This window comes from Cutaneotrichosporon oleaginosum (genome assembly GCF_008065305.1).
Source record: "Cutaneotrichosporon oleaginosum strain ATCC 20508 chromosome Unknown ATCC20508_contig07, whole genome shotgun sequence".
Lineage (NCBI taxonomy): Eukaryota > Fungi > Basidiomycota > Tremellomycetes > Trichosporonales > Trichosporonaceae > Cutaneotrichosporon > Cutaneotrichosporon oleaginosum.
This window is the reverse complement of record NW_027072176.1, coordinates 740,146-762,047: the sequence shown is the minus strand read 5'-3', so window position 1 is coordinate 762,047 and position 21,902 is coordinate 740,146. Positions and strand designations below refer to the sequence as shown.

Here is a 21,902-nt window from a genome sequence, read left to right as displayed (position 1 = left end):
CGGTGACGATGAGAGGGCGATGAGTAATGCGGCGATGCGGCGATGCGCGATGCGCAACGCTCGACGCCGCGGTGATCGAGAGCCAAGACACAAGACGGCGTTGCGTTTATCGCGTCTGTGCGCTCCTCTGCATGCTGTCTCCCCCATGCTACGCACTCGATCCATGACTAATCACCCAATGCTACACTGAATATACAACTCGACTAGACTTTGCGCACACGCAGCACCAGGATATTCATCTCTCCCGTGCCCAGGCGGCGCGGTGGCACCCCCAGGTTCTTGTACACGGCCCGCAGCACGCCGCTGTGTGCCGTCATCGAGATGTCTGCTGTCAGCTCTCCAGCCGTCACTGCTGATGACTCCGCCTCTCGCTCGACTCACAGACATCATCTCCCGCGCTGTCCATGATGATCCGCAGACCCTCGCACGCGCGCGCGACCATCTCCTCCTCCGTCTCCCGCCCTGTCGGGTGCCACACCGTGTCCTTGTCCGGCATGGTGTCAGGCCACACGAACGATGGGAACAGCTTCATCAACTCGCTCTTGCTCAGCCGTTCGTCGCAGCGGTGCACATGGAGGTGCTCGCGGATTTCCTGCCGTCAGCCGTCCGCCACACTCATTACCTTCGGGATTCGCTCACCTCAACCACTTCAGCGCGCACACCGTGACCCAGGTCCTTGCTGCGAATCAGGATGCCCTGCGCATGTAGATCATTCTCGCCCTTCCCGTAGAGCCATCCCCATGTCAAGCCGACCGTCTCCCCCGGCCGCCGCATTGGCGACGTGTACCAGCGCGTGGGGAGGGGCATGCCCGCCGCGCTCTCCCGCCGCAGCGCGTGCGCGAGGTTGGTCGCCTGCTCGCGCCCCACGCCCGTGAGCTCGGGGTCCGTGATCGGGTGCCGCAAGTGGACCTGGCATTAGCGAGGCTCGAGACCCCGGAGCCCCGAACCAGGTGCGGAACTCACCTCATCCGTGTCGGGCATGCCGAACCGGCGCCAGAGGATGTTGTGTTCCGCTGCGATCAGTAAGTACCGTAAGCGGCTCACCTTCCCCGTGCCGCGCCGTGTACATGACCTTGATGCGCTCGCCGGGCCCACACGATCGTTGCAGCTCTGGCGTCAGTGCAGTCATGTAGAATAGACGGGGCTGGCGCCGGTACGCGACCCCGCTATCCACTCACCATCGACACGTTGGCGGAACTCGTGCCATCCTGAACAGGCTAGTCCGAAGCGCGCCTCGATCTGCTGTCAGCTCACGCGATCGCGGAATGCGGCATGCCACGCTACCGAACAATCTCGGCGCGCGCTCCGGCGCTCTCGTAGCAGCTCTCGGGCGCTCATTCAACACCTCAGCAGTGTGAGGTGATCGGATGGGAAGCGGAGATGTCTGGTGGCCTTGGCGAACGTTCCTTGCCGTCACATCCCCCGCCCCCTTCGCCCCGCCCTTCCTTCGCCCAGCGGACCGCAGGGAGAGCCGCGGCAGCTACCACTCACATCTGCGTCCCATGTTGTGAGATTGAAGAGGTCGGGAATGTACTCGTACGCATAGGACATGGCGACGAGTGAGCTGGGGAGGGGGGGAGAGAGGAAAGAGGAGGAGGGAGGAGAGATTGTGTGAAGAGTGCGGGAGAGTACCGGAAGGCGCGGAAGGGCTCATCTGCATTGCCCGGTGGGCGGACATTGTGGAGGGCTGTGCCTGGCATCATGCCGAGTATCAGAGCGTCCACCGTCGGCCTTGCTCGGATATCCTTGCTTTACTGCAAACTCGCGCCGCTCGTGCTTCTCTGCACGCGCCTCGATGCATTCTACTATACAACATCTCCGATGGATAGGCGATCACATTGGGCTTGGGACGCCTTCGCTCCCTCTGCGTGGGCAGAAAGAACAATGATCCCTTCCCTTCTCCCTGCCTCTCTCTCCGCTACACTCAGATGACAGTTCGCACTCTGCACTCCAGCTCGCAGCGCCTGCGCTCACTCAACGACTAGACTTCTGGCCCTTTAGCTGGCGCGCAAAGCGGTTAAACTTCTTATTGTCTTGCTGGATCCGCGCAATGTACCCCGTCTCGCCCGAGCGGTGCGTGAGCCGGCTCTCGGGCGCGACCGTGTACTGCACATCACGGACGTTGGGCAAGCGCGCGCCCTTGCGATCCCGGTTCTCGACGAGTGCCTCAGCGACGTTGAAGCGCTGTACCTTGGACTTGGTCTTCGACTTAAGCCGGGGGCGGCTCTCGCGCGGCTCCCCGTCCTCGTCGTAGTCATCGTACTCGGGCACCTCGATGTCCTCGGCGGTCTGGATGTAGCGGCTGCGGAAGTCGGCGGGGCGCTTGATGATTGGGCGCGACCAGGTCTGCACCAGAGCCTCGGCCGCACGGTTGATGGATGGCGTCACGCGCTTCGTCTTAGTGTAGAAGAGCACGACGGGGCCGAGACCGGCCTCGCGAATCGTCGCCGTGTCCAAGTCCATCTTAGGAAGAACCTCGAAGACAGCCTTCTGGATGCCCACGGCGGGAAGCGACTTGTCGGGCAGTGGCTCGAGCCACATCTTGACAGCCTTGAGAACCTCGTTGTCAATAATCGACGACCACAGCGTTGTGCTGATATCAGTGCCATGCACGGGGTAAGGCGACTCACTTCTGCAGTGCACCCACGACCTCGTCCAACATTGCCAACTTGCTCGTGGCTGGCATCTTCTTCATGTTGGCTTTCTGGTCCGCCTCGGCAGCCGTGTACATGCGGTCGCGCAAACGGATGCAAACGTCATCGTGGTAACCCTCGACAATCTGTCATTAGTTTCCCTATTTGACAAGTTGGACTCACGTCGATATCATCCCCCTTCTTCTTGCGGCGCGGTGCGCGATTCGTTTTACCCACGGCATCAATTCGCTCCTCAAGCGCCTGACGCCGGCGCGTTGCCTCATCCAGCTGAGGCTCCTCCTGCTGCTCCTCCTCCTCTTCCTCGGCGGCTGCACGCGCGCGGCGCTCCGCTCGGGCGTCCTTCTTCTGCTTCTTCCTTCGCTGTCGCTCCTCGTCGCCACCGCCCTCGTCATCCCCGCTCCCGCGGCGCTTCTTGAAGGACGGAATACGGGCCGCGCTGCTCTCGGTTGCAGGGACATAGTCGCCTCCACCCTCGCCTTCGCCTTCCCCCTCGCCCTCGCCTTCACCCTCGTCCGCGCCTCCTTCTGCGACCTCGCTGCCTTGCGCCGTATTGACGTTGCTGTTGGCCGCGGTTACATCATCATCTGAGCCAAACATGTTGTCCATGTTCGGCACAGGCTCGCCTTCCTCTGGGCCTGGCGACTGAGCACCGATGGACGGAGCACCAGGGGATGGGGCGGCGGCCATGGCTGGAGAAGGAGCGCCTGGAGAAGGCGCTGCAGCAGGGCTCTTTGGAGCTGCAGTGGAGTCCTCTGGGGGTGGGGACGAGCTCATGATGGAGAGAAGAGGTGGATGGAGTGTTGTTGAGAGAGGATGAATTGGGAGTTCGAGTGCTTTGGTAGCCTATATTTGTCTCCGTCAGACCATGTGAGTGTCGTGTGGAAATTGATCCCGCCGGAACCGGGCCGTTGTGGGTGAGGCTGGCCCTGAACGCCGTCGTACGGTCCACCGCGATCCAACCGATCCACCGTGGCTCCTCCTCGTCTCCGCTCTGCTCTGAGACATCCCATTCTTTCTCATCTCTCTCCCATTCACGACCTCGTCTCCCTCCTCTCCCTTCGCATCCAGTTCCATTTTCTGTTCATTCTTGTCGCTTTCTCCCCCCCTCTCTCTCCCGCCCACCTCCTCCCACCTCCAAATTCAATCCCGCACCATGGGCGCTCTCCAGTTCCTCATCATGGGTAAGCGAGCATCTTGACGCGACGCACGCGTCAAGCACTCACACTTCAGGCGTAACTCACCCGGGTGAGCTTCGTTCCATGATCGGGTACAAGATCTGGCGCGACAACCGCGACATCACCGACCCCAAGGAGTTTGCCGACACGGGTTATGACCGCGAGTCAATGAAGCGCTGCTGGGACCTCCTCGACCAGACTTCGCGCTCCTTCTCTATGGTAATTAAGGAGCTCGAGGGCGAACTGGCACGCGTTGTCTGCCTCTTCTACCTCGTCCTCCGCGCGCTCGACACGGTCGAGGACGACATGACCGTGCCCAACTCGGTCAAGCTCCCCCTCCTCCGTGACTTCCACCTCAAGCTTCACGAGCCGGGTTGGACCTTTAACGGGTCCGGCCCGAATGAGAAGGACCGCGCCGTTCTCGTCGAGTTCGACGTGATCCAGAAGGAGTTTGCCCTCCTCGACCAGAAATACCAGCAGGTCATTGGCGATGTCGCGCGCAAAATGGGCAAGGGGATGGCCGACTTTGCCGCACTCGCAACCCCAGAACTGCCCGTCGCTGAGGTCAACTCCATCGCCGACTACGACCTCTACTGCCACTACGTCGCCGGCCTTGTCGGCGAGGGTCTGTCTGGTCTCTTCTCGAGCTCTGGCAAGGAGCGCTCTTTCCTCAAGGACCAGCTCACGCTGTCCAACTCGATGGGCCTGTTGCTCCAGAAGACGAACATTTACCGTGACATCAAGGAGGATGTCGACGAGGGCCGAGGATTCTGGCCCCGCGCCATCTGGGGCAAGTACGGCTTCAACTCCATGAAGGAGTTGACAGACGAGTCGCGCTACCGTGACGCGCAGTGGGCGGCCAACGAGATGGTGCTTGACGCCCTGCGCCACTCTTGCGACGCCCTCGACTATCTCACCCTTCTCAAGAACCAGAGCGTGTTCAACTTTGTGGCAATCCCCGCCGTCATGGCAATGGCGACTCTCGAGCGTTGCTTCATGAACCCATTGATTTTGAAGCAGAACGTCAAGATTCGCAAGGGTGAGGCTGTTCAGATCATTCTGCGCTCGACGAACCCCCGTGATGTCGCCTTCATGTTCCGTGACTACGCCCGCAAAATCCACGCCAAGGTTCCGAAGGATGAGCCCAACATGCTGCGCTTCTCGATTTCGTGCGCCCGAATCGAGCAGTGGTGCGAGCACCACTACCCGTCCTTCCTCACGATTCAGCAGGGCGCCGACGGCAAGGCGACAACTGGCATTGACCCGATGAGCACGGATGCGCGCGCGCCGCTCTACTTGGATCTCGTCAAGCAGGCGCGCGAGGCGGCCGAGGCGGAGAGGCGGGAAAAGTTCATGGACGACCTGCGTGCACGCGGCATCATCAAGCCTGCGGTGCCCGAGACTGAGGAGGAGAAGCGCGAGCGTGAGGAGCGCCGTCTCAAGATGGAGAACGAGCCATTCCCGTGGGTCATGGTGATCGGATGCGTTGGCGCCCTGCTGGCTGTCATGGTCGGCATGGGGTATGGCATCATCTACCTCGTCATGAAGTACGCGGACGTAGGTGTATTGCGAAGACGGAGCTGACGGCCGCAGTAAAATGGATCATACGGATCGCTTTGGGAAGGATCGGAGGCTCGGAGGGCGCAGAGGAGTAATATCACCACAGTATTCGATTGTCGGGTTGTCGGGCGGCGGTGGACTGGACGGTAGCCGCGCCGTTCTCGGTCGCCACAACATTATGTATGCTCATACCCAGCGCAGTCATCAGCGGCGAGCATGGCCGGGGTCATGGAGATGCCCTCCCGCGACACCTGGGAGCGCGGGTGACGATGCGGTTGACGTCAGTTAGGACGTCCGGACCGAGCAGAGAGTTGGTGAGACGGATGCTGTTGGTGGATCGGTGGAGGAGGGCGAGGGACATCCTTCTCTCAGCGACTCTCCAACATCTGACTAGTGATCTTCTTCATCTTACTCATCTTCTCGTTCTTCTCTTTCCTCACCCTCCCTCTCCCTCACCCTCTCCCTCCTCCTCACCATCTTCTCACCGTTGCTCATCGCATCTGCACACCCACGATCTCTTGACTCACTGATCCTCAGTCCCACTGCCCGTCTACACACCTTCCTTACCATGTCCGAGACGCGCCTCGGCCCCTTCTTCTTTACCTACCGTCCTGACGGCGAGGACGAAGCTGTCACTGTCCCAGGCTACTTCATCCCGATTCAATGGCCGCCGGACAATCCCTGGCGCGCAGCACCGCACTCGGCATTCGTGTACACCGAGTTTACACAGCCTATCCGTCCCCTGTGGAGCGTTCCCGCCGACACGCAGCCATGGAACGCGCCCTCGCCAACGTCTTCGTCGTCCTCTCTCTCTATGAGCCTGCCTTGGCCAGGCCAGCACTCACGCAGCTCTCTTTCCCCAACCCCATCCTCGTCAACTCCTCCCTCGCCAATCCCACCCTCGTCATCCTCATCCTCCTCAACCCAAGTCTCGCTAACCCGGCCCCAGTCGAGTCCAAGGGCGCCTTCCTCGGTATATACGACGGCGGTATCGTCACTGGACTCAGCGTCTTTCTTCGGGTCAGAGGGAGGTGAAGAGGCTTGGCTTCAGCCCACCCCGCGAGCATTGTCGCCCCATCAGGTTTCTTTCCCACCTGTGCCTCCAAGCTCGCGTCGACCATCGTCCCCTTACGATGATGTCTCCAGCGAATCTGGTCGGCAGGCTCCCTATCACGTTGTGCCGGAAATCGCCATCACTTCAGCTAGCAACTCGACCCATTCCCTCTCCACCTCTTCGCTGCGCCGACTACACCACCTCGGCAGTAGCTCTGGCCCAAATAGCCTTTTCGTGCATCATGTGGCGCCACCACGCCCTCCGCTTTCGACGCCACCCCCCGCTCCCACGATCTCCCCTGTCCAGGTCCCCGACAGAAAGCTCAGTGAGAGGCGGCGTGAGCACGTCAAGCCGCACGAGCGCAAGTCGATCCCAACTGAGTGGATCCTATCACCACGTCCAGTGTCGCCGCTATCGCCGATCCATTTAATGGATGTCGATGAGGCACCCGAGTCGCCTCCTTTTGTTCCAAGCCGCCCATCTAGCGCGGCGTCCTCGAGTGGCGAGTAAGTGCGAGTGAGCTTCCACTGCTGACGGAAGGTCTGCTGTTGGTCTTCGTCGCCGGCCTGTCCAGATCTTGCGGCCAGATCGGCCGGATACCTACCTTCCCTCCTCCCCGGGCAAGGAGCTCATATCCCCCGCGGTGACAAAGGCGAAGTCGATGAGCTCACTGCAGATTCAGACAAATGGGTGAGTTGAGCGGGGCGTGCAGCTCATACTCTGTACTTTGCTTATTCCAGCCAAAGCGGAGTCCACAACTTGCCCGCCCTAGGAAGCTATCAAGTTTCGGCACCTCATTCAAACACTCACCGCTCACAGAATCCAACCAGTAGGTCTTGCGCGCCGTGGCCAGAGCCAAGTAGGGAGCCCTTGCACTGTCGGCCACTCTCGCTGTGGGTCGCGAAGGTGGATTTGAACTCACACCAGCTTATCGGATGGCGGTGGGACCACCCCATCTTCCGGGCCTGTACGCTCGCGGCAACCCAAGAATCTTTGCAGAATGGTGGATCGTGTGCCGCTTACTTTGTTGCCAGAAAGCTCCGACCCACGCAAGCGCCGACTCAAATCGCTGGACGACATTGTCGCCGAGGGATGGAGCATGACATCTCCCTCCAACAGTGTGTCCACCGACCCGAGGTCGACGCACTCTATGAGCCAGTCAGGGTGTGTTGCAACCACTTTCAGACCTCACATCTAACACTAGCTCGAGCTCCGAAGTCGAGCTTGGAATTACAGCCAAAAGGAGATTGGCCAACTCAAATCCGCCTGGGTATAACATGATTCCGGCAATTCCGTCTCGGTGAGTTTTGTGTTGGCCGTCCTCATGTTGATCTTCAAGTCTTCTTGCGGAGCACGCTCGTCAGAGGCGCGCAGAGGCGCAGTCGGCGCAATCTATAGAAATGACGAGTTCCTCCAACCTCAACGTTTCCACCCTCGCAGAGATGTTGCAGAAATCGCTCACGATATCTGAACCAGAGGATGGGCACACTTTCCAATCAAACAGCAGCGAGCTGGAGTTTGACCTCGACTTTGAACTCGACGGCGACACTATGTGGTCGGACGAGGGCGTAATTGGAGACGGAAGCTTCCGTGACTACCGCGGCCACCAATGTACACTCGTGTGCCAGCGTCTCCTTGAGCCCAGTGGTTCGAAGGCCCGATGCACGGCTAGCGCGAACAGTGAGCCCGGGGACCAGAACGAGATGGGCGATGCACACTCGTCCCACATACTCGACATCGATCGTGCGTTCCGCCGCAGTCGTTCTTTCACCCTGGCCCCTCAAGGGTACGTTCACGTCGACGATGCGGCACGCATCAGCGACCAATCTTCGAGCAATTTTTCCACAGCCTCCTCCTCTGACTCCTGGTGCGTCTCCGGCCCGAGGGCGGACGGTGGAGGCGGTGGCAGTGATCACAACCACCACGAGGGCTCGATCAACCGGTTAATCGGGCCGGGTTGGAGTCCACATGCGTCGCCAGGCTCATGCAGCTCCAGCCCGCGCTGGGCCCCGGACCCATATGAGTGCGGTCTGCCATTGGCGACTATTACGGAGGCAAGCGAAGAGGACTCGCCCACGCCTCAGACGCGATTCTGGTCCACGCGCGAGTATCTGTCTTCGGTAGCATCGGCGCACAAAGACCAGCGCTGATCCGCAAGACGGCAACCGAGTGGGAGCCGAGTGTTGGTTCAGTACATACTTGTCAAGGTTTGCCTGTCATAACATTGTAGAGGCGCTGTTCCTGGGTATCTGTTGAATATCACAGTCGCGGCCGTGTCAATACCGTGGTCTGTAACGGTAAATCAATGACATTAGTGTTTGACTCTTGACGATCTCGCAACGCAACGCGTACACACAAAGATGAATCCATCCCAGAGCCCAACCATACAACAACTACTCGATCGTGAGGCGGTGCTGGAGCTTGAAGTTCTGCTCCGTCGTCTGCCCGAGACCCATCTCGTCGCTGGGCGTGTGTCTGTGGCCTTTGCGCCGCCATCCAGTCGCGCGCTTGAGACCCTTGCCAAAGTTGCGCCAGACAATGATGCCGAAGACGATGCAGAGCACAATCATGGCGAGCGCGAGGACGGAGAAAATCGTGAGCGACTTTTGCACGCCTTCGTACTCTATCGGTCTAGTCCAGATACGGACCATCTTGAAGATGAAGTACGCCATGCCACCGTGCATGCCGACGAGGAAGAGGGCCATGAGCCACGCGAGTTCCCAGCGGCCTGCGACGGCGCCGAGCGCGAGCCACACAAGCGAGAGCGGAAGCATGATGATCGTAATGTACTTTTCGGGGTCGTCGCCGCGGAGCACCATGAATATGAACTGGGGTTAGCCCGCGCAACCGGGAAAGACAAACTTGGACGCCGAAGCCGAGGAAGAAGAAGAACGTGAAGCAGAGAATACACTCGAAGATCTGGTACTGGCGGTAATAGCGCCGAATGCGGAGGTCTGCGCCGAGGAAGCGGTAGATGCGCCAGCCGAACTCCTTCCAGATGAACCAGGCGAGGATGACAATGGCGATTTCCGCGGCGGCGATAACGGCGATGACTAGGCCGGAGAGAATCTTGGTTGGCAGCGAGAAGATCTTGTTGTCCGTGTGTGCGTTGCCGTCCGTCTTCTCGCCCAGCACCTCGGCAATCTCACCGACCTGGATGGCGGCGTAGATGAGGAGCAGGCAGTTGAAGATGGCCAGGCCGACGATTTGGATCGTGTTGCGGTAGAACACGGCCCAGAGTGTGAGGGTCATTTGGATTATGCTGGCGGTCAGTAGGGGAATCGATGTGACCTTCAAACACCACTCCACTCACTGCGCAATGATGAACACGACGAGGAAGATACGCAGCCGGCGGCCGTTCGCCCACCCCGAGTCGTCCGAGATCTCCTGGTCATACCGCCACAGCAAGTTTGCTTGGATGGCGATGTCGATGACGGCCTCGAGGAATGTGACGATGATAAGCGCGCGGATAGCGGCGTTGTTGGGCCACAGTCTGTCGAGCCACTTGTTGGCGGGCTGTGGCGGCGCGTAAGTGTTCAGAGTGGGAGCGACGGCTTTCTCCTCCTTCTCGTCGGGCGGCTCTGAGACAATGCTCAAGCGCCCGTCCGGGGGCAGGGGAGATAACCCGTCGGAAGAGGGGATCCTCGGCTCCATCGGGTGTCGCGAGGGTTGCCTCGAGGGTCCGCTGGCGGCATTGGAGAAGCTGGCATTGGAGGGCTGACGCGAGGGGTAGCTCGGCGCCGACGAGGACGGCTGTCTTGATGGCTGATAGCCAGGCTGGTAGTGAACAGAACCGCTGGAGTCGTTGGTGTCAAATGGAGGTCGGCTCGAGCTCGGGGAGGTGGGTCCGTGCGCTGGTCGGGCGCCTGTGAATTGGCTCGTGTACGTTCTTGGAGGGTACGTGAGACCGACGCTTGTCGGAGAGGGCGACGAGGAGGAGGTACGGCTCGGCGGCTGCTCGGGAGATGCCTAGGGTTAGATGTATTTTGGGGTGTCGAGGAGGAGTGGGAACGGAGCAGGCGCGTGGAACGTGACAACAAAGGTGGGGGCGTAGTAGGAGAGGTGCCAAGACGGAGTGAGACATACCGGAATGGGCGCGGGGCCGGGGCCAAGAATGTTCTCCATGCCAGGCGCGCCCGGCGACGTGACGCGTGGTATGTTGGGCAGAGCTCGGAACGCGCGACCGGTTGAACTTGTCGGGGAGGTGGTGGGGCTTGTTGGGGAGCGCGCGTCGGGGGAGGTGGGGGAGGTGGACATGTTGTCCGGTTTCGAGGCGACGGCGTCGACAAGGTAGTCGTAGTCGGAGAGGGTGAAGCGATGTTCTTTGGAGGGGGAGGACATTTTGATGGCGGGGGAGGAGTGGGGGGAGGATGTGGTGATGGGGTGATGGTAGATTGAAGATGGAGAACTGGAGGGAGGAGGATGGTGCGAAGCGGTGGTGGGTGAGAGATCTGGATAAAGAGTGGTGCGCCGCTCGGGCCTTGGTAGGAGGAGGGATGGGGGAGTCTTGAGCGGCCAGCGCTGCAAAGAAAGCGAGTGTGAGAGTGTGAGAGTGCGAGAGGATGAGAGGATGAATAGATGTGATGATGATTAGAGTAGTAGTAAAGAGAAGTGGATGAAGACGAGACAAGTGGAGAGGATGTTGATTGTTGGGTGGCGGCGGTGGATGAGCGTGGCGGTGCACCACCATTCCTAGATCCCTCTTTTCTAAACTCGGCCAACACTCCACGCTCCACGCTTCCCGCTTCTGTAGCCACCTCTGATTACTGTGGTTCTCAGTTAGACTCTGATGCATCTCCAACGCGCAACCATCACGGCCCCAGGCACATGCATCACGGCATCCCCCATCCATGTGATTACTGTAAGCGCATGTGGGGTTGTTTACGCGCCCTCCCCCGCCGCGCCTACCGCCGCCCTCGTCTCTCCTGTATTCCCCACACGCCCCTCCAATATCGTCTTGGGCCATGCGTCTGGGTCGTGCATGTCGGCCCAAGAGTCATCGTACTCTTCTCCACTCGACTCAGTCCAGCCCCAACGCATCTCGGCTTCCGACCAGACTTCCACAACGCGTACTTTGCCAAAGCCCAGCCGCTCGAAGAGAGATATGCTAGCAGTGTTTGCGGTGCCGATGCGCGCAATGAAGTGCCGGGGGGAGAGGGGGAGGTGGTGGACTGCGTAGGTAATGCTGGAGTCAGCGCCGTAGCGAGCGGAGCCAAGCAGGGTTGCACATCGCAGGAAAAGTAGAGCGACCGCAGTCCTCGCCAAGCGCCGAGCCCAGCTTGGCCTTAAGACAAGACAGCACGAGTCCGACGTACAACAGACTCAGCGCCTCAACAGCGATCCCCTTACGCCTGAACTCGGGTTCTGGGGTAAGCGGGAGATCTGTGACTCTGCTCACCTGCTATCATGATCTCGCACTCGGCGTCGTCGCTGCCCTCAGGCTTGAAGAGGTTGACGTCGCCAACCATCTGACATCCCTGGACCTGCTCCCATGTAAGCAAAGGATGGGACGACGCTGGGAAGTCATCCGGGCGTGCGAGGACGATGAACGTGAGCTCTGGCGTGAGCGGAGCGACAGGCGAGCACCGAGGACGTTGGAGCGTCACACATCACATAGGGTGAGAATCGAAAAGCGGAGGGAAAGTGGGAGAGAGGAGCAAGCCATGGATACGCGTAGAAAGCGCAATCTGAACGCGACCTGGAATCCAGACTCACTGTCCTCGTCCACCTGCCACTTCTCTGCCGTCAGCAGGTGCTATAGTCCGAGCTCACGCTGCATTTCATATTCTTCCTCGAGCGAAAGCGGCTCGCTCGCCGTGAGCTCAAGAAGCTCCGGCGACTTCATCCACTCGTGGTATTTCTATCGTTAATCGCTTTACTTGCGCGTCTGCGCACTACGTTCCCGAAGGATGCAGCGAACAAGGGAGGAGGGGACGCACCGGCACATGCTCTTTTCTGACATTAGCCTCTGCAGCCTTGACCAGTCACACGCGCCCATCTGCTCTCTTGCTCACCGGTAGGGCACGAGGATGCAGCGGTCGCCGCAGATGTAGGTGTGCTCGTTGAGGCGCATGTTGTTGACGCCAAGTGATCGATGGGGCGGAACCGCAGAAATCGTTGTTTATCCGGCGATCAGCCGTCCAGCGTCATCAATTACATCAATTAGAATTCCTATTCCTAGCGTTCATTAGAAAAGTCCGGCATGCACTAAAAGTGGGGCAGATGGCGGGGGTGCGGGGGCGGGCGAGATAAACGACGGTCCAGTCCGGCACCTCCGGAGATTTAGCCGAGCCCCGTGGGCCCCACAGCGCCCATGCTCCGGGCCGAGCTACATACCACAGAGTGCCGAAGCCTCATCCTCATCCTCGTCCTCCTCGTCTGGACTTTCTCATCCTTACATCCCACAATGCTCCCCACCACCGCGCTCCTCTCCCGCGCCAACACGCTCGGCTGGATCGGCCTCGGCGCCATGGGCGGCCCCATGGCCACCAACCTTTACACGAAGGCGTGGGCGCTCGCCGGCACGCGCAAGTGCGAGGAGATGCCGGAGATGGTCATCTGCGAGCCGAACGATGCGAACGCGGCGGCCTTTGTCAACAACGTTAAAGAGCAGAGCGGAGAGGCGGCTGCGCAGCGTGTTCGCCGTGTGTCCAAGCCCAGCGAGTGAGTCGACATGTCATGCCGTGTCACGTGTGCGCGGCTGCTCATTAAACCGATGGTAAAAGCTCACACGCAGAGTTGCAAAGGAGGCCGCCCGCGTCTTCACCATGCTGCCCTCCACGCCCCAGGTCGAGGCCGTGTACCTCGGCGAGAGCGGTTTGCTCAAGGGCCTCGGGGACGCCCAGAGCTCCGGCTCGCTCAGCGACCACATCAAGGCCAACCCGTGGCTGCTGGGCGCATCTGCCGAGCCTGCGGGCACGACTACGGCGTCCACCCTGCTCGTGGACCACACTACGCTCGACCCCACCGCCGCGAAGCGCATCGCGGACGACGTGCACGCCCAGACGAACAACAGCGTGCACATGATTGACGGGCCGGTGTCTGGTGGTGAGTGAGGGGATCTAGAGCAGGGGCGAAGGGGTACCGTGGGCGGGGGACAGGGAGTCAATATGGTTGGAAAAGCTCACACCAGGTGTCGCCGGCGCCAAGGCCGGCACCCTCACCATCATGTTCGGCTCGGCGAACGAGACCGCGTCCGACCTCGCGCGCGGCCTTCTGCAGTTCATGTCTCGGGAGGGCGGCGTCGTCCCATGTGGTGGCAGTGGCGCCGGCGTCGGCGTCAAGGTCTGCAACAACCTCGTGCTGGCCATCAACCAGATCGGGCTGGCCGAGGGCCTCGCGCTCGGCCACGCGCTCAAGATCGACCCGCTGCTGCTGCACGACATCTTCAACACGTCGTCCGCGCAGAGCTGGAGCTCCAAGGTCAACTCGCCGCTGCCCGAGGTCGCGGGCTCGCCGGGCTCGCGCGGCTACAACGGCGGCTTCCTCAGCAAGCTGATGCTCAAGGACGTCGGGCTTGCGCTGAGCGCCGCGCACGCACACTCGCTGCCGACGCCCCTGACGTGGGCTGCGTCCAGCGTGTACGAGGCTGTCGGGAAGGAGGGCGACGGCGCCATGGCTAACCAGGACTTCTCGGTGGTCTACAAGTGGCTCTTGGACAAGCAGGCGCAGGGCGTCGAGGTTGGGTGGAAGAACGGCGGCCCCGGCGACAAGAAGTAGGCGCAAGATATAGATGTCACTGTGGATGATCAGGACGGGCGTCGTGGGGGTGTGGCTGAGCATCGTGGTGTCACACGTCAAGTGTGTGTTGACTCACCAACTGACCATGAATGACGGCCATCCGAGTGGATATCTGGCATGTAGCTCTCCTTGCAATGCTGCGCAAGCAGACCGGGGCCGATTCGAGCATTGAGCGGTTGCATCGTTGCGTCCTTCACTCAGCTACTCATGCTCTCATCCAGGCTACGTGCTACCACGTTTACCGACAAGCCAACTGCCAATTCTAGCACGACTGCTAGGACTGCTAGTAACTCTGTTGTTAAGCGCCCGATATATAGTGTCCAAGTGATCCCAGTGACCTGTGACGAATGCTAAGAGAAGTCAGGTGTGTTGTCTGCTTAGCTGCTTCCTTGGTCTATCGCGATCCCATTGCCCTCCCTTCACGCTCTTCACGCCATGCGCAAGTCCAATCTGTAACTTGCTGGCTCACTTTCCGGGTCGAACAGAGTGCGCTCACTGCATTACTGCCCCACTTTCTGAAAATGAACAGAGTGCGCTTCCCAAGTTGCTGCCCCACTTTCTCAAGGCTGCCAGGAGTCCGCGGAAGCAAATCTGTCCGAAACACGCTTTGCTGATCTTGACATGGGCACTTCGTTTGCCGCAATCATCACTTCCTCTCTCTCTCAGACATCTCGAGCCATCTCAATCCCGATCCTCGAGCGCGCGCGTGTCCCCCCTCCCCCGTCATCACTTGATCACCAGCCAAAGTCAAAGAATCACGAGTACGTTATCCGAGAGAGCAAGCGCAAGCAATCATTGGGAGCACCCCCACACACCTTCACCTCACACCTCCCCCTGTCACCATGCCACGCTCTCCATCACCCTACCGCCGCCGAAGATCTCCTTCCCCCCGGTATCGTGGTGGTGGCAGCGTGGGTGATCGATACCGCGGAGACGACTGGGATGACCGCGACCGCGACCGCGACCGAGATCGGGATCGGGATCGTGACCGTGACCACCACTACCGTCCCGACGGACCCCGGCGACGCAAGCGCGGCGGGCGCCGGGAAAAGGAGAGGCGCGCCGCAGCAGCCATTGAGGACGAGTGGGGGGCCTACAATCGCCGACGCCACGACCGGGAGCGCAGCAGCTCCGTCCCGACACCGAGCAGAGCCGGCAGTCCCGAGGAAGGGCAGATTACATCTCCTTCGCCTCGACGGGATCGCAGCCGCAGTCCGCGCCGTGAACGGGAGCGCACTCGCTCACCATCTCCCCGCCGTGACCGTGACCGTGGGTGGCGCGAGCGCGAACGCGACCGCTCGCCGCGGCGCGGATTCCAGGACAAGTTCGCCGACAGGTATCGGGGCGACGACGCAGAGGAAGACGATACCCGGGATCGTGAGCGTGATCGCGACCGCGGTGGAAGGAGGCGGTGGGGTCGCTCTCGCTCTGCAAGTCCGCGCCGACGGTCGCACAGTGTTTCATCCCACGACTCGCGTCGCTCCATGCCCAAATCCGGAGACAACTCACCGCGCCCGACCTCTTCCTCGGCGCCGCGGCGCCCACCGACCGGACCCCGCGCGTATGGACCCGGCGCTCGCGGCCCGCCAGCCGGGTACGGCGGGCCGATCGAGGCTGTTCGTCCACCATGGGCTGCACGCCCACCTGTGCCTCCCGGAGCGCCTACAGCCCCCGCGGCGCTCCTCGTTCCTCCTGCTCCGGTTCCGGCTCCCGTGCCTGTGCCCGTGCAGGAGGATCCCGAGGCGGCTGCGCGCGCCGAGCTCCCGGCACTCACCGTCTCGTTTGTCGGCGCATGGGAGGCCGAGCTAGCCGCGCACTACAAAACTATGGCTGCCGCGCAGGCTGCTACAAACCGTGCACTCGCTGCGCAGCGCGTCGCGGCGGCTGTTTTGGCGGACGCGGAGGCCGAGATGGCCGCCGCTGCGGAGCGACACAAGGTCTGTGAGGAGCAGTTGGGCGCGTCCATTAACGCCATCATCGGCGTGCAGTAGGTGTAGAGCAGAGCAGATCAGCCGGACAGATATATGTGCGGGGGATTGTAAATGTAGAGGTCCTCACCTATTATGGCGTCTCATCGCTGTATTTGTAATGTAACGTGTGCGTAAGTTTCATGGAGCGCTGATTGGACCGTGCGTCAACCTTCGACTCTTGCGCTATAGATACAGTGTAGCATTGCGTATGATGTATGCTCAGACTCTCGCTAAACCTGTGTCGACGTCGCCTCAAAGTACGCCTCGTACTCGTCAGGCGTCATGAGCTCCTCGTCGGCCTCCGTGACATCGCTTATCTTCATCGGCTTGCCTGCGACCATGATCATGACGTCGGCTGCGCCGCTGGGCGTAGCCACAGCGCTCGTGTCCGGCGCCGGCGTGCTTTCCGTAGTGTCAATCGTGTCGTCGAGCATGGCCTCCTCCTCATCCATGCGGTCATAGTACGCGCTGAGGTCGTCGACCTTGGGCCCATCCTCGCGCGGCCCCGCCGCCGCCTCTGCCGCTGCGGCAGCCTTGGCCTGCGCCGCCGCCTCTTTGTTGCCCTCGGCCGTCATCTCGCCCGTAACCGTACTTTGTGTGTGCCAGATTGCCAGCGCCTCGTGCGCCTTCTTCTTCTCCTCTTTGGGCGCGTTATCGACGCCAAACACGACATCGACGCGCCGGATCTCGGCACCCTCGGCCTCGGTCGGCGCAGCGTCCGACGCGACGTTCTGCGCGATCCACGCCAAAATGTTGACGGTAGGTAGCCGCGCGCCCTCGATACTTTTGAGCGCATCACGGATCGGCGCGGTCGCGACGTTGAACCGCTGCATCCGGTCCTGGCTCGCATTCTCGTCGCCGTGCATCGCAGGGTCGTCCTCGATGAGCTCGGCCCCGTCGGCTTCGCACAGGAAGGCATTGGCGCGCGAATCAAAGAGGTGCGCCAAGTCCAGCGGGTCGTACACTTTGTGGCACAATGGGCAGAGGTACCCGCGTTTGCCGACCTCGCTTGTCATCTTCGCGTCGATCGCCTTGCGCATCATCGCGATGCGATATTTCACCACGTCCGAGAACTCGCGGTAGTCCAGATACCAGTAGATGACGTCGCGCGTGCGGCTCATCATGCCTGGCGGCACGCCCGCAACGGTGCCGCCGTTCGCGATGGCGCGTTGTTGGAACGAGTTGAGCGCCGCTTTTTCTTTGTTCACATAGCTGGCGTAAGCGCGAGTGTGGGGAGCGAGGAGAGGGGATGATCGAGGCGAAATACGTTCGCCGATGACCAGAAGGCGTCGATGGAGGAAGGTGACGAGATGGAGACTCACCGCTTGACTAGTCGATGTGTGTAGAGCATACCGATGTACTTGCGCACATCGTTGACACCGACGCCGAGGATCTCGCTAAGTTTCTTCTCCGTAATCCTAGAGTCAGTCTACATCTAAACTAGTATGTCGCATCGCATCTCTCTCTGCCCCTCATCTAGGCGGGCCGATCCTCCATGGCACTCACACACTCTCCTCGACCAGAATCCACAGGAGGATACGGTAGGGCTCATCGTAGAAGCTGTAGCCGACTTTGAACACGAGGTCCTGGCAGCGGCGGGCGATCTCGTCCTGCGTGAGGTCCGCCATGCTGCTGGGCGTGAAATGGTGAAGGAGAGAGAGAGAGTATTGGGAGAGCGGAATCGTTCAGCGATGACAACTGGATGGGAGGTGAGACCGTTCGGAAACAGGAATCACGTGATATGAAAGTGGGGCAGGCGATATTGTCGCATGACGCAACTTGGTCCGTTGATGATCGTCACCACTCCATGTCTCTCACGCGACGCGTACTCCGCCTTCGTCCTCTTCACCATCACGTCCAACTCAGAACCATGTCGCACAAGCCCGAGATCATCTCCACCGAAACGTATGAGACGGACGCCAAATGGCTCCGCCTCCAGCGCATCAAGTATCGCGACCAGGAGGGCAAGGAAGTAGGCCACTGGATTCCAACGGAGAGGAAGGAGGGCTAACCCTAGCGCTTCTGGGAAGTCGCAAACCGGTCGACACGCAAAGGCGCCGTGGACAGCGTGCATATCCTCGCACTTATCAAGCAAGAGGGCGAGCGCGGGGTCGTTCTGATCGAGCAGTACCGCCCACCGGTAGAAGCGACAGTCGTCGGTGCGTATCTGTAGAAAGTGACGTAATTTCGTCAAACTCGATTGAAGACTCGAACACAGCTGACAGCAGAGTTCCCTGCCGGTCTTCTAGACGAGGGCGAGGATCCTGCCACCACCGCGCTGCGCGAGCTGCACGAGGAGACGGGGTATCAGGGCGACGGTGTGAGCGTTGTTTCTGTGTCGCCAGTGATGGTGAAGGACCCAGGGTATGTCTTCCCCTTCTTCATGAGAGTGACACTCGGCTGATCCCAGCATGACCGGCGCCAACATGCACCTTGTCACAGTGCAGATCGAGCTCCCGCCTGACGCGCCTCCTCCGCAACCCAAGCTGGACGATGGGGAGCACATCGTGAAGCGGACTGTGCCGCTCAAGGAGCTCAACGCCGTGCTGAAAGGTGAGTCTGACAGGTTGAAGCTACAGATTCTGTGGGGCAGTGCTAATGCAGACTACGAGAAGCGCGGTTTCGCGATCGACGCGCTCGTACAGAGTGTAGCGACGGGGTTGGGCTTGGCGGAGTGATGTCTCAGTCAGATTAGGAGGCGGTTATTGTGTTGGAGCGGAGTTGGGACTACGGAATGTGGACTTCACAGTATGGGAGAGTGAATTGCGCCGAGCTATCATGTTTCAGTCCAAACGCTCGGCGTGGGGGTTGTGTGCGCGTTGAACAAATCGAGGTCGCCCTCGCGAGGAGGGAGGATGAAGAAGAGCAGGCGGATGAACTGTTATGAATCTTGCGGGTATGAGTGAGACAGGTCAATGTGCAGGTGTTCAGAATGACATCGGCCCGGTACCGGACCGATATATAACGTCACAACAATCACAAGCCAGATATCACGCCGACCCCGTACGATCCTCGATCTCGAGCCTGTCCTCTCAATTGTCTCACTCCGCTTTCTCTGTCAACCATGTCCACCCTACGTGTCATCTCCCGCTCCCCCGTCGCCCGCCGTGCTTTGTCGGTCTCGGCGGCCTCGCGGAAGAGCAACACGCCCGGCGTCCCACCCCAGAAGATCCTGGACGAGTATGACGAGCACCGCGTTGAGAGGACGCCCGAGGCCGCGTCCATGGGAGACCACACGTTCAAGCAGCCCAAGGTAAGTTGTGCAGAGCATAATCCCGCGTGTGCAACGCCTATATGGCTGTGATGCCGCCACGGAGCTCTCTCACGGCACTCTGGCGTCCCGCGTCCGCTATTCGGTGTTGGGCGCGCCGCGAGCGGGGTGGGGGAGGCCCGAGGCGGAGAGTCTTATCTCGCTACGGCCGCGGGCACGTCACTGCGCATGGTCCGGACGAGCGAGAATGCCGAGTCGGAATTGGGGGCGCAGCGACGGGGGACACTATCTTGCGCCGCCCGCCATCACGCTCGAAGGCGTTGTGTGCCGTGCGCCTTGCTCACCGCTGTGCGGAACGCCTCGCACGCCTTCATGACTGGCTGTCATTGTCCGTCATCAACCCGCGCGTCGCACATGCGACACTCCTCCCCCTTCCCCCTAGTCCTGCGACGCTGCGCGGCATCCCCTGCCTTCCGCACCTCCCCCATTTGTCTTGTGTTCCACATCCCGATTCCGCACCACTCTCCCCACCCACCCCACTCCGCTCCCGCACCAAGCTGACGGCAGTCCCTACCGCCCGGCGACGTGGGGCACGACGTCCTCCGCGACGTCGGCCGTCACTCGAAGCGCACCCTCTCGTCATTTAGCGTCGAGGGCAAAGTCTGTGTTGTAACTGGTGCCGCGCGCGGCTTGGGCAACATGATGGCTCGCACTCTGGTAGAGTCGGGCGCAACTCAGCTCGCTATCCTGGATCTCAACGCGCAAGATGCGCAGAAGGCAGCGGACGAGCTCATCGCCTGGTTTGTGGCGGAAGGCGAGGCGGAGGATGGCGAGGTTGACGCTGTCGGTCTCGGCTGTGACGTCTCTGACGAGGCGAGCGTGCAAAGGGCGTTCCAGCAGCTGAAGGAGCGTTTCGGACGCGTAGACATCCTCGTTACGGCTGCAGACATCGTTGAGAACTTTCCCGCAGGCGAGTACCCCACCGAGCGTGTGAAGAAGCTGCTCGATATCAACGTCATGGGGACATGGTTCTGCGCACGAGAAGCCGCCAAGCTCATGCCTGACGGCGGCAGCCAGGTGCTCATTGGCAGCATGAGCGGGAGTATCGTCAACGTACCGCAGCCGCAGACGCCGTACAACTTTTCGAGTGAGTCTATCTAGCCGATAGACGATAGCGTGCTCGGCTTCAGCTCGGTCGCCGGACAACACCGAGCGACACGCGTCCGCTGTTTGGGCGCCGAGCACCCAAGAAGCACACTGACGTACAGAGGCCGCCGTTCGCCAGATGGCGCGCTCGCTAGCCGTCGAGTGGGCGCAGCAGCGCATTCGAGTCAACTGCATCTCGTACGTCCTGCTTCGGCGCCGCTAATCCCAGCCCCGGGTACATGCTTACGGCGCTCACCAAGGCAATCCTCGATAAAGACCCCGTATTGCGCGACACGTGGGTGAGCAAGATCCCGCAGGTGAGTTGCAAGGCATAAGGCATACAGGGGCGCGAACTCGATCGCCGAGGGCGTGGGGATGGGAGTCGTGTGTCGGAGCCAGTGCCGCCATCGGACACCACGGTGCCGCGACAAGCTGTCGACCATGGTGCTGCTTGCCAGTGACAAACGTGTCCACGGTTGGCGCACAAGCTGTGCCAGCCCATCCCCCACTTTCCCCAGCTTCCAGAGGCCCTTCCATGCTCGGCATTCGCAATTGAGGGGGGCGCGCCCCCGTCGTATTTCCGCTGTATGTTGGGAGCAGGCGCAGGGCAGACGTACAGCGGTTAGACGGGGGCGTAGCGCCGTAGACGAGCAGCTGACGGCAGGGTCGGATGGGCGACCCGTCTGATCTCAAGGGCGCGGTAGTCTACCTTGCCAGCGACGCCTCAAAGTATACGACGGGGTCGGAGCTTGTCGTCGATGGCGGCTACACCTGTTTGTAGACACCTATTCGCGGATCACGCTGTGCGCCCTCGTACATACGTACATACGTGCCCATCGCGCTGCGCAGCCGGCAGGCCGGCAGTGCCGTTGTATCTACGCATGGCATGGAGATGGACATTTGCCTTGTGCCGTTGCAGAAGGAATGAGATCGGGCCCGTCCGAAGAGCTCGCCCGCGGCCGGTACCCACCACACCTACATACCACTCCTCTGGAACCCGTACAGAGGAGTTCGCGGATTATGGTGCTGCGCGCTACGCTGCTGCGCTGCTGCGTGCTACAAGCATCACACGCCTCCGCTAAAGAAACGTGTGCACCGCGCACCCCGAGCCGCGATCATGAGATTGTCGCGTTGCTGCGTTTTGCAGTTTCGGGACGCTATGACTTGGAAGCTGGCAATCATCGGTAATAGGAGAGGATTAGCACTGCTGGGTGGCACGGATGGGTGGCGAGGGATACAGCCGTCTACGGAGGCTAGGAGGAGGAGGTGAGAGGACACACACGGGCGCAAGGATGGGGCTCGGTGCTAGCTTGGAGGGTGGGGGCGGCGATGATGGTGAGACGGAGAGATGGAGAGATGAACGTGTCGTCTCATCGAGGGCGAGGGGGTACG

The 21,902-nt window shown here is 60.8% G+C and overlaps 11 protein-coding genes across 11 annotated transcripts; 6 read left to right on the top strand and 5 right to left on the bottom strand.

Annotated features, from left to right (window-relative positions):
- Nucleotides 1–203: 203 nt before the first annotated feature.
- Nucleotides 204–1,551, bottom strand: COLE_07525 (uncharacterized protein; the record flags this gene model as incomplete). Its single annotated transcript, XM_018420850.2, has 7 exons — nucleotides 204–325; nucleotides 382–592; nucleotides 640–909; nucleotides 964–1,013; nucleotides 1,045–1,110; nucleotides 1,179–1,239; nucleotides 1,492–1,551. 7 exons carry the CDS (start codon nucleotides 1,549–1,551, stop codon nucleotides 204–206), a joined length of 840 nt encoding a protein of 279 aa, XP_018278546.1.
- Nucleotides 1,552–1,974: 423 nt separating this feature from the next.
- Nucleotides 1,975–3,251, bottom strand: COLE_07524 (uncharacterized protein; the record flags this gene model as incomplete). The annotated part of the gene is made up of 3 exons (XM_018420377.1): nucleotides 1,975–2,593; nucleotides 2,631–2,779; nucleotides 2,817–3,251. The coding sequence occupies 3 exons, from the start codon at nucleotides 3,249–3,251 to the stop codon at nucleotides 1,975–1,977; spliced, it is 1,203 nt and encodes a 400-aa protein (XP_018278547.1).
- A 556-nt stretch (nucleotides 3,252–3,807) lies between these two features.
- COLE_07523 (uncharacterized protein) lies at nucleotides 3,808–5,413 on the top strand (the record flags this gene model as incomplete). Its single annotated transcript, XM_018427566.2, has 2 exons — nucleotides 3,808–3,835; nucleotides 3,885–5,413. 2 exons carry the CDS (start codon nucleotides 3,808–3,810, stop codon nucleotides 5,411–5,413), a joined length of 1,557 nt encoding a protein of 518 aa, XP_018278548.2.
- A 2,030-nt stretch (nucleotides 5,414–7,443) lies between these two features.
- Nucleotides 7,444–8,593, top strand: COLE_07522 (uncharacterized protein; the record flags this gene model as incomplete). Its single annotated transcript, XM_018423267.2, has 3 exons — nucleotides 7,444–7,607; nucleotides 7,648–7,743; nucleotides 7,783–8,593. 3 exons carry the CDS (start codon nucleotides 7,444–7,446, stop codon nucleotides 8,591–8,593), a joined length of 1,071 nt encoding a protein of 356 aa, XP_018278549.1.
- Nucleotides 8,594–8,836: 243 nt separating this feature from the next.
- COLE_07521 (uncharacterized protein) lies at nucleotides 8,837–10,784 on the bottom strand (the record flags this gene model as incomplete). Its single annotated transcript, XM_018423268.2, has 4 exons — nucleotides 8,837–9,271; nucleotides 9,306–9,705; nucleotides 9,757–10,412; nucleotides 10,530–10,784. The coding sequence occupies 4 exons, from the start codon at nucleotides 10,782–10,784 to the stop codon at nucleotides 8,837–8,839; spliced, it is 1,746 nt and encodes a 581-aa protein (XP_018278550.1).
- A 540-nt stretch (nucleotides 10,785–11,324) lies between these two features.
- On the bottom strand, nucleotides 11,325–12,516 carry COLE_07520 (uncharacterized protein; the record flags this gene model as incomplete). Its single annotated transcript, XM_018423269.2, has 7 exons — nucleotides 11,325–11,628; nucleotides 11,759–11,807; nucleotides 11,842–12,000; nucleotides 12,159–12,182; nucleotides 12,216–12,303; nucleotides 12,383–12,398; nucleotides 12,458–12,516. The coding sequence occupies 7 exons, from the start codon at nucleotides 12,514–12,516 to the stop codon at nucleotides 11,325–11,327; spliced, it is 699 nt and encodes a 232-aa protein (XP_018278551.1).
- Nucleotides 12,517–12,849: 333 nt separating this feature from the next.
- COLE_07519 (uncharacterized protein) lies at nucleotides 12,850–14,162 on the top strand (the record flags this gene model as incomplete). The annotated part of the gene is made up of 3 exons (XM_018420851.2): nucleotides 12,850–13,106; nucleotides 13,180–13,490; nucleotides 13,576–14,162. The coding sequence occupies 3 exons, from the start codon at nucleotides 12,850–12,852 to the stop codon at nucleotides 14,160–14,162; spliced, it is 1,155 nt and encodes a 384-aa protein (XP_018278552.1).
- Nucleotides 14,163–15,025: 863 nt separating this feature from the next.
- COLE_07518 (uncharacterized protein) lies at nucleotides 15,026–16,174 on the top strand (the record flags this gene model as incomplete). The annotated part of the gene is made up of 1 exon (XM_018423270.2): nucleotides 15,026–16,174. The coding sequence occupies one exon, from the start codon at nucleotides 15,026–15,028 to the stop codon at nucleotides 16,172–16,174; it is 1,149 nt and encodes a 382-aa protein (XP_018278553.1).
- A 209-nt stretch (nucleotides 16,175–16,383) lies between these two features.
- COLE_07517 (uncharacterized protein) lies at nucleotides 16,384–17,781 on the bottom strand (the record flags this gene model as incomplete). The annotated part of the gene is made up of 3 exons (XM_018423271.2): nucleotides 16,384–17,365; nucleotides 17,476–17,571; nucleotides 17,660–17,781. 3 exons carry the CDS (start codon nucleotides 17,779–17,781, stop codon nucleotides 16,384–16,386), a joined length of 1,200 nt encoding a protein of 399 aa, XP_018278554.1.
- A 242-nt stretch (nucleotides 17,782–18,023) lies between these two features.
- Nucleotides 18,024–18,831, top strand: COLE_07516 (uncharacterized protein; the record flags this gene model as incomplete). Its single annotated transcript, XM_018423272.2, has 5 exons — nucleotides 18,024–18,125; nucleotides 18,171–18,312; nucleotides 18,382–18,517; nucleotides 18,564–18,706; nucleotides 18,758–18,831. The coding sequence occupies 5 exons, from the start codon at nucleotides 18,024–18,026 to the stop codon at nucleotides 18,829–18,831; spliced, it is 597 nt and encodes a 198-aa protein (XP_018278555.1).
- Nucleotides 18,832–19,217: 386 nt separating this feature from the next.
- Nucleotides 19,218–21,291, top strand: COLE_07515 (uncharacterized protein; the record flags this gene model as incomplete). Its single annotated transcript, XM_018423273.2, has 5 exons — nucleotides 19,218–19,406; nucleotides 19,932–20,511; nucleotides 20,633–20,708; nucleotides 20,740–20,827; nucleotides 21,175–21,291. 5 exons carry the CDS (start codon nucleotides 19,218–19,220, stop codon nucleotides 21,289–21,291), a joined length of 1,050 nt encoding a protein of 349 aa, XP_018278556.1.
- Between the last annotated feature and the right edge of the window lie 611 nt (nucleotides 21,292–21,902).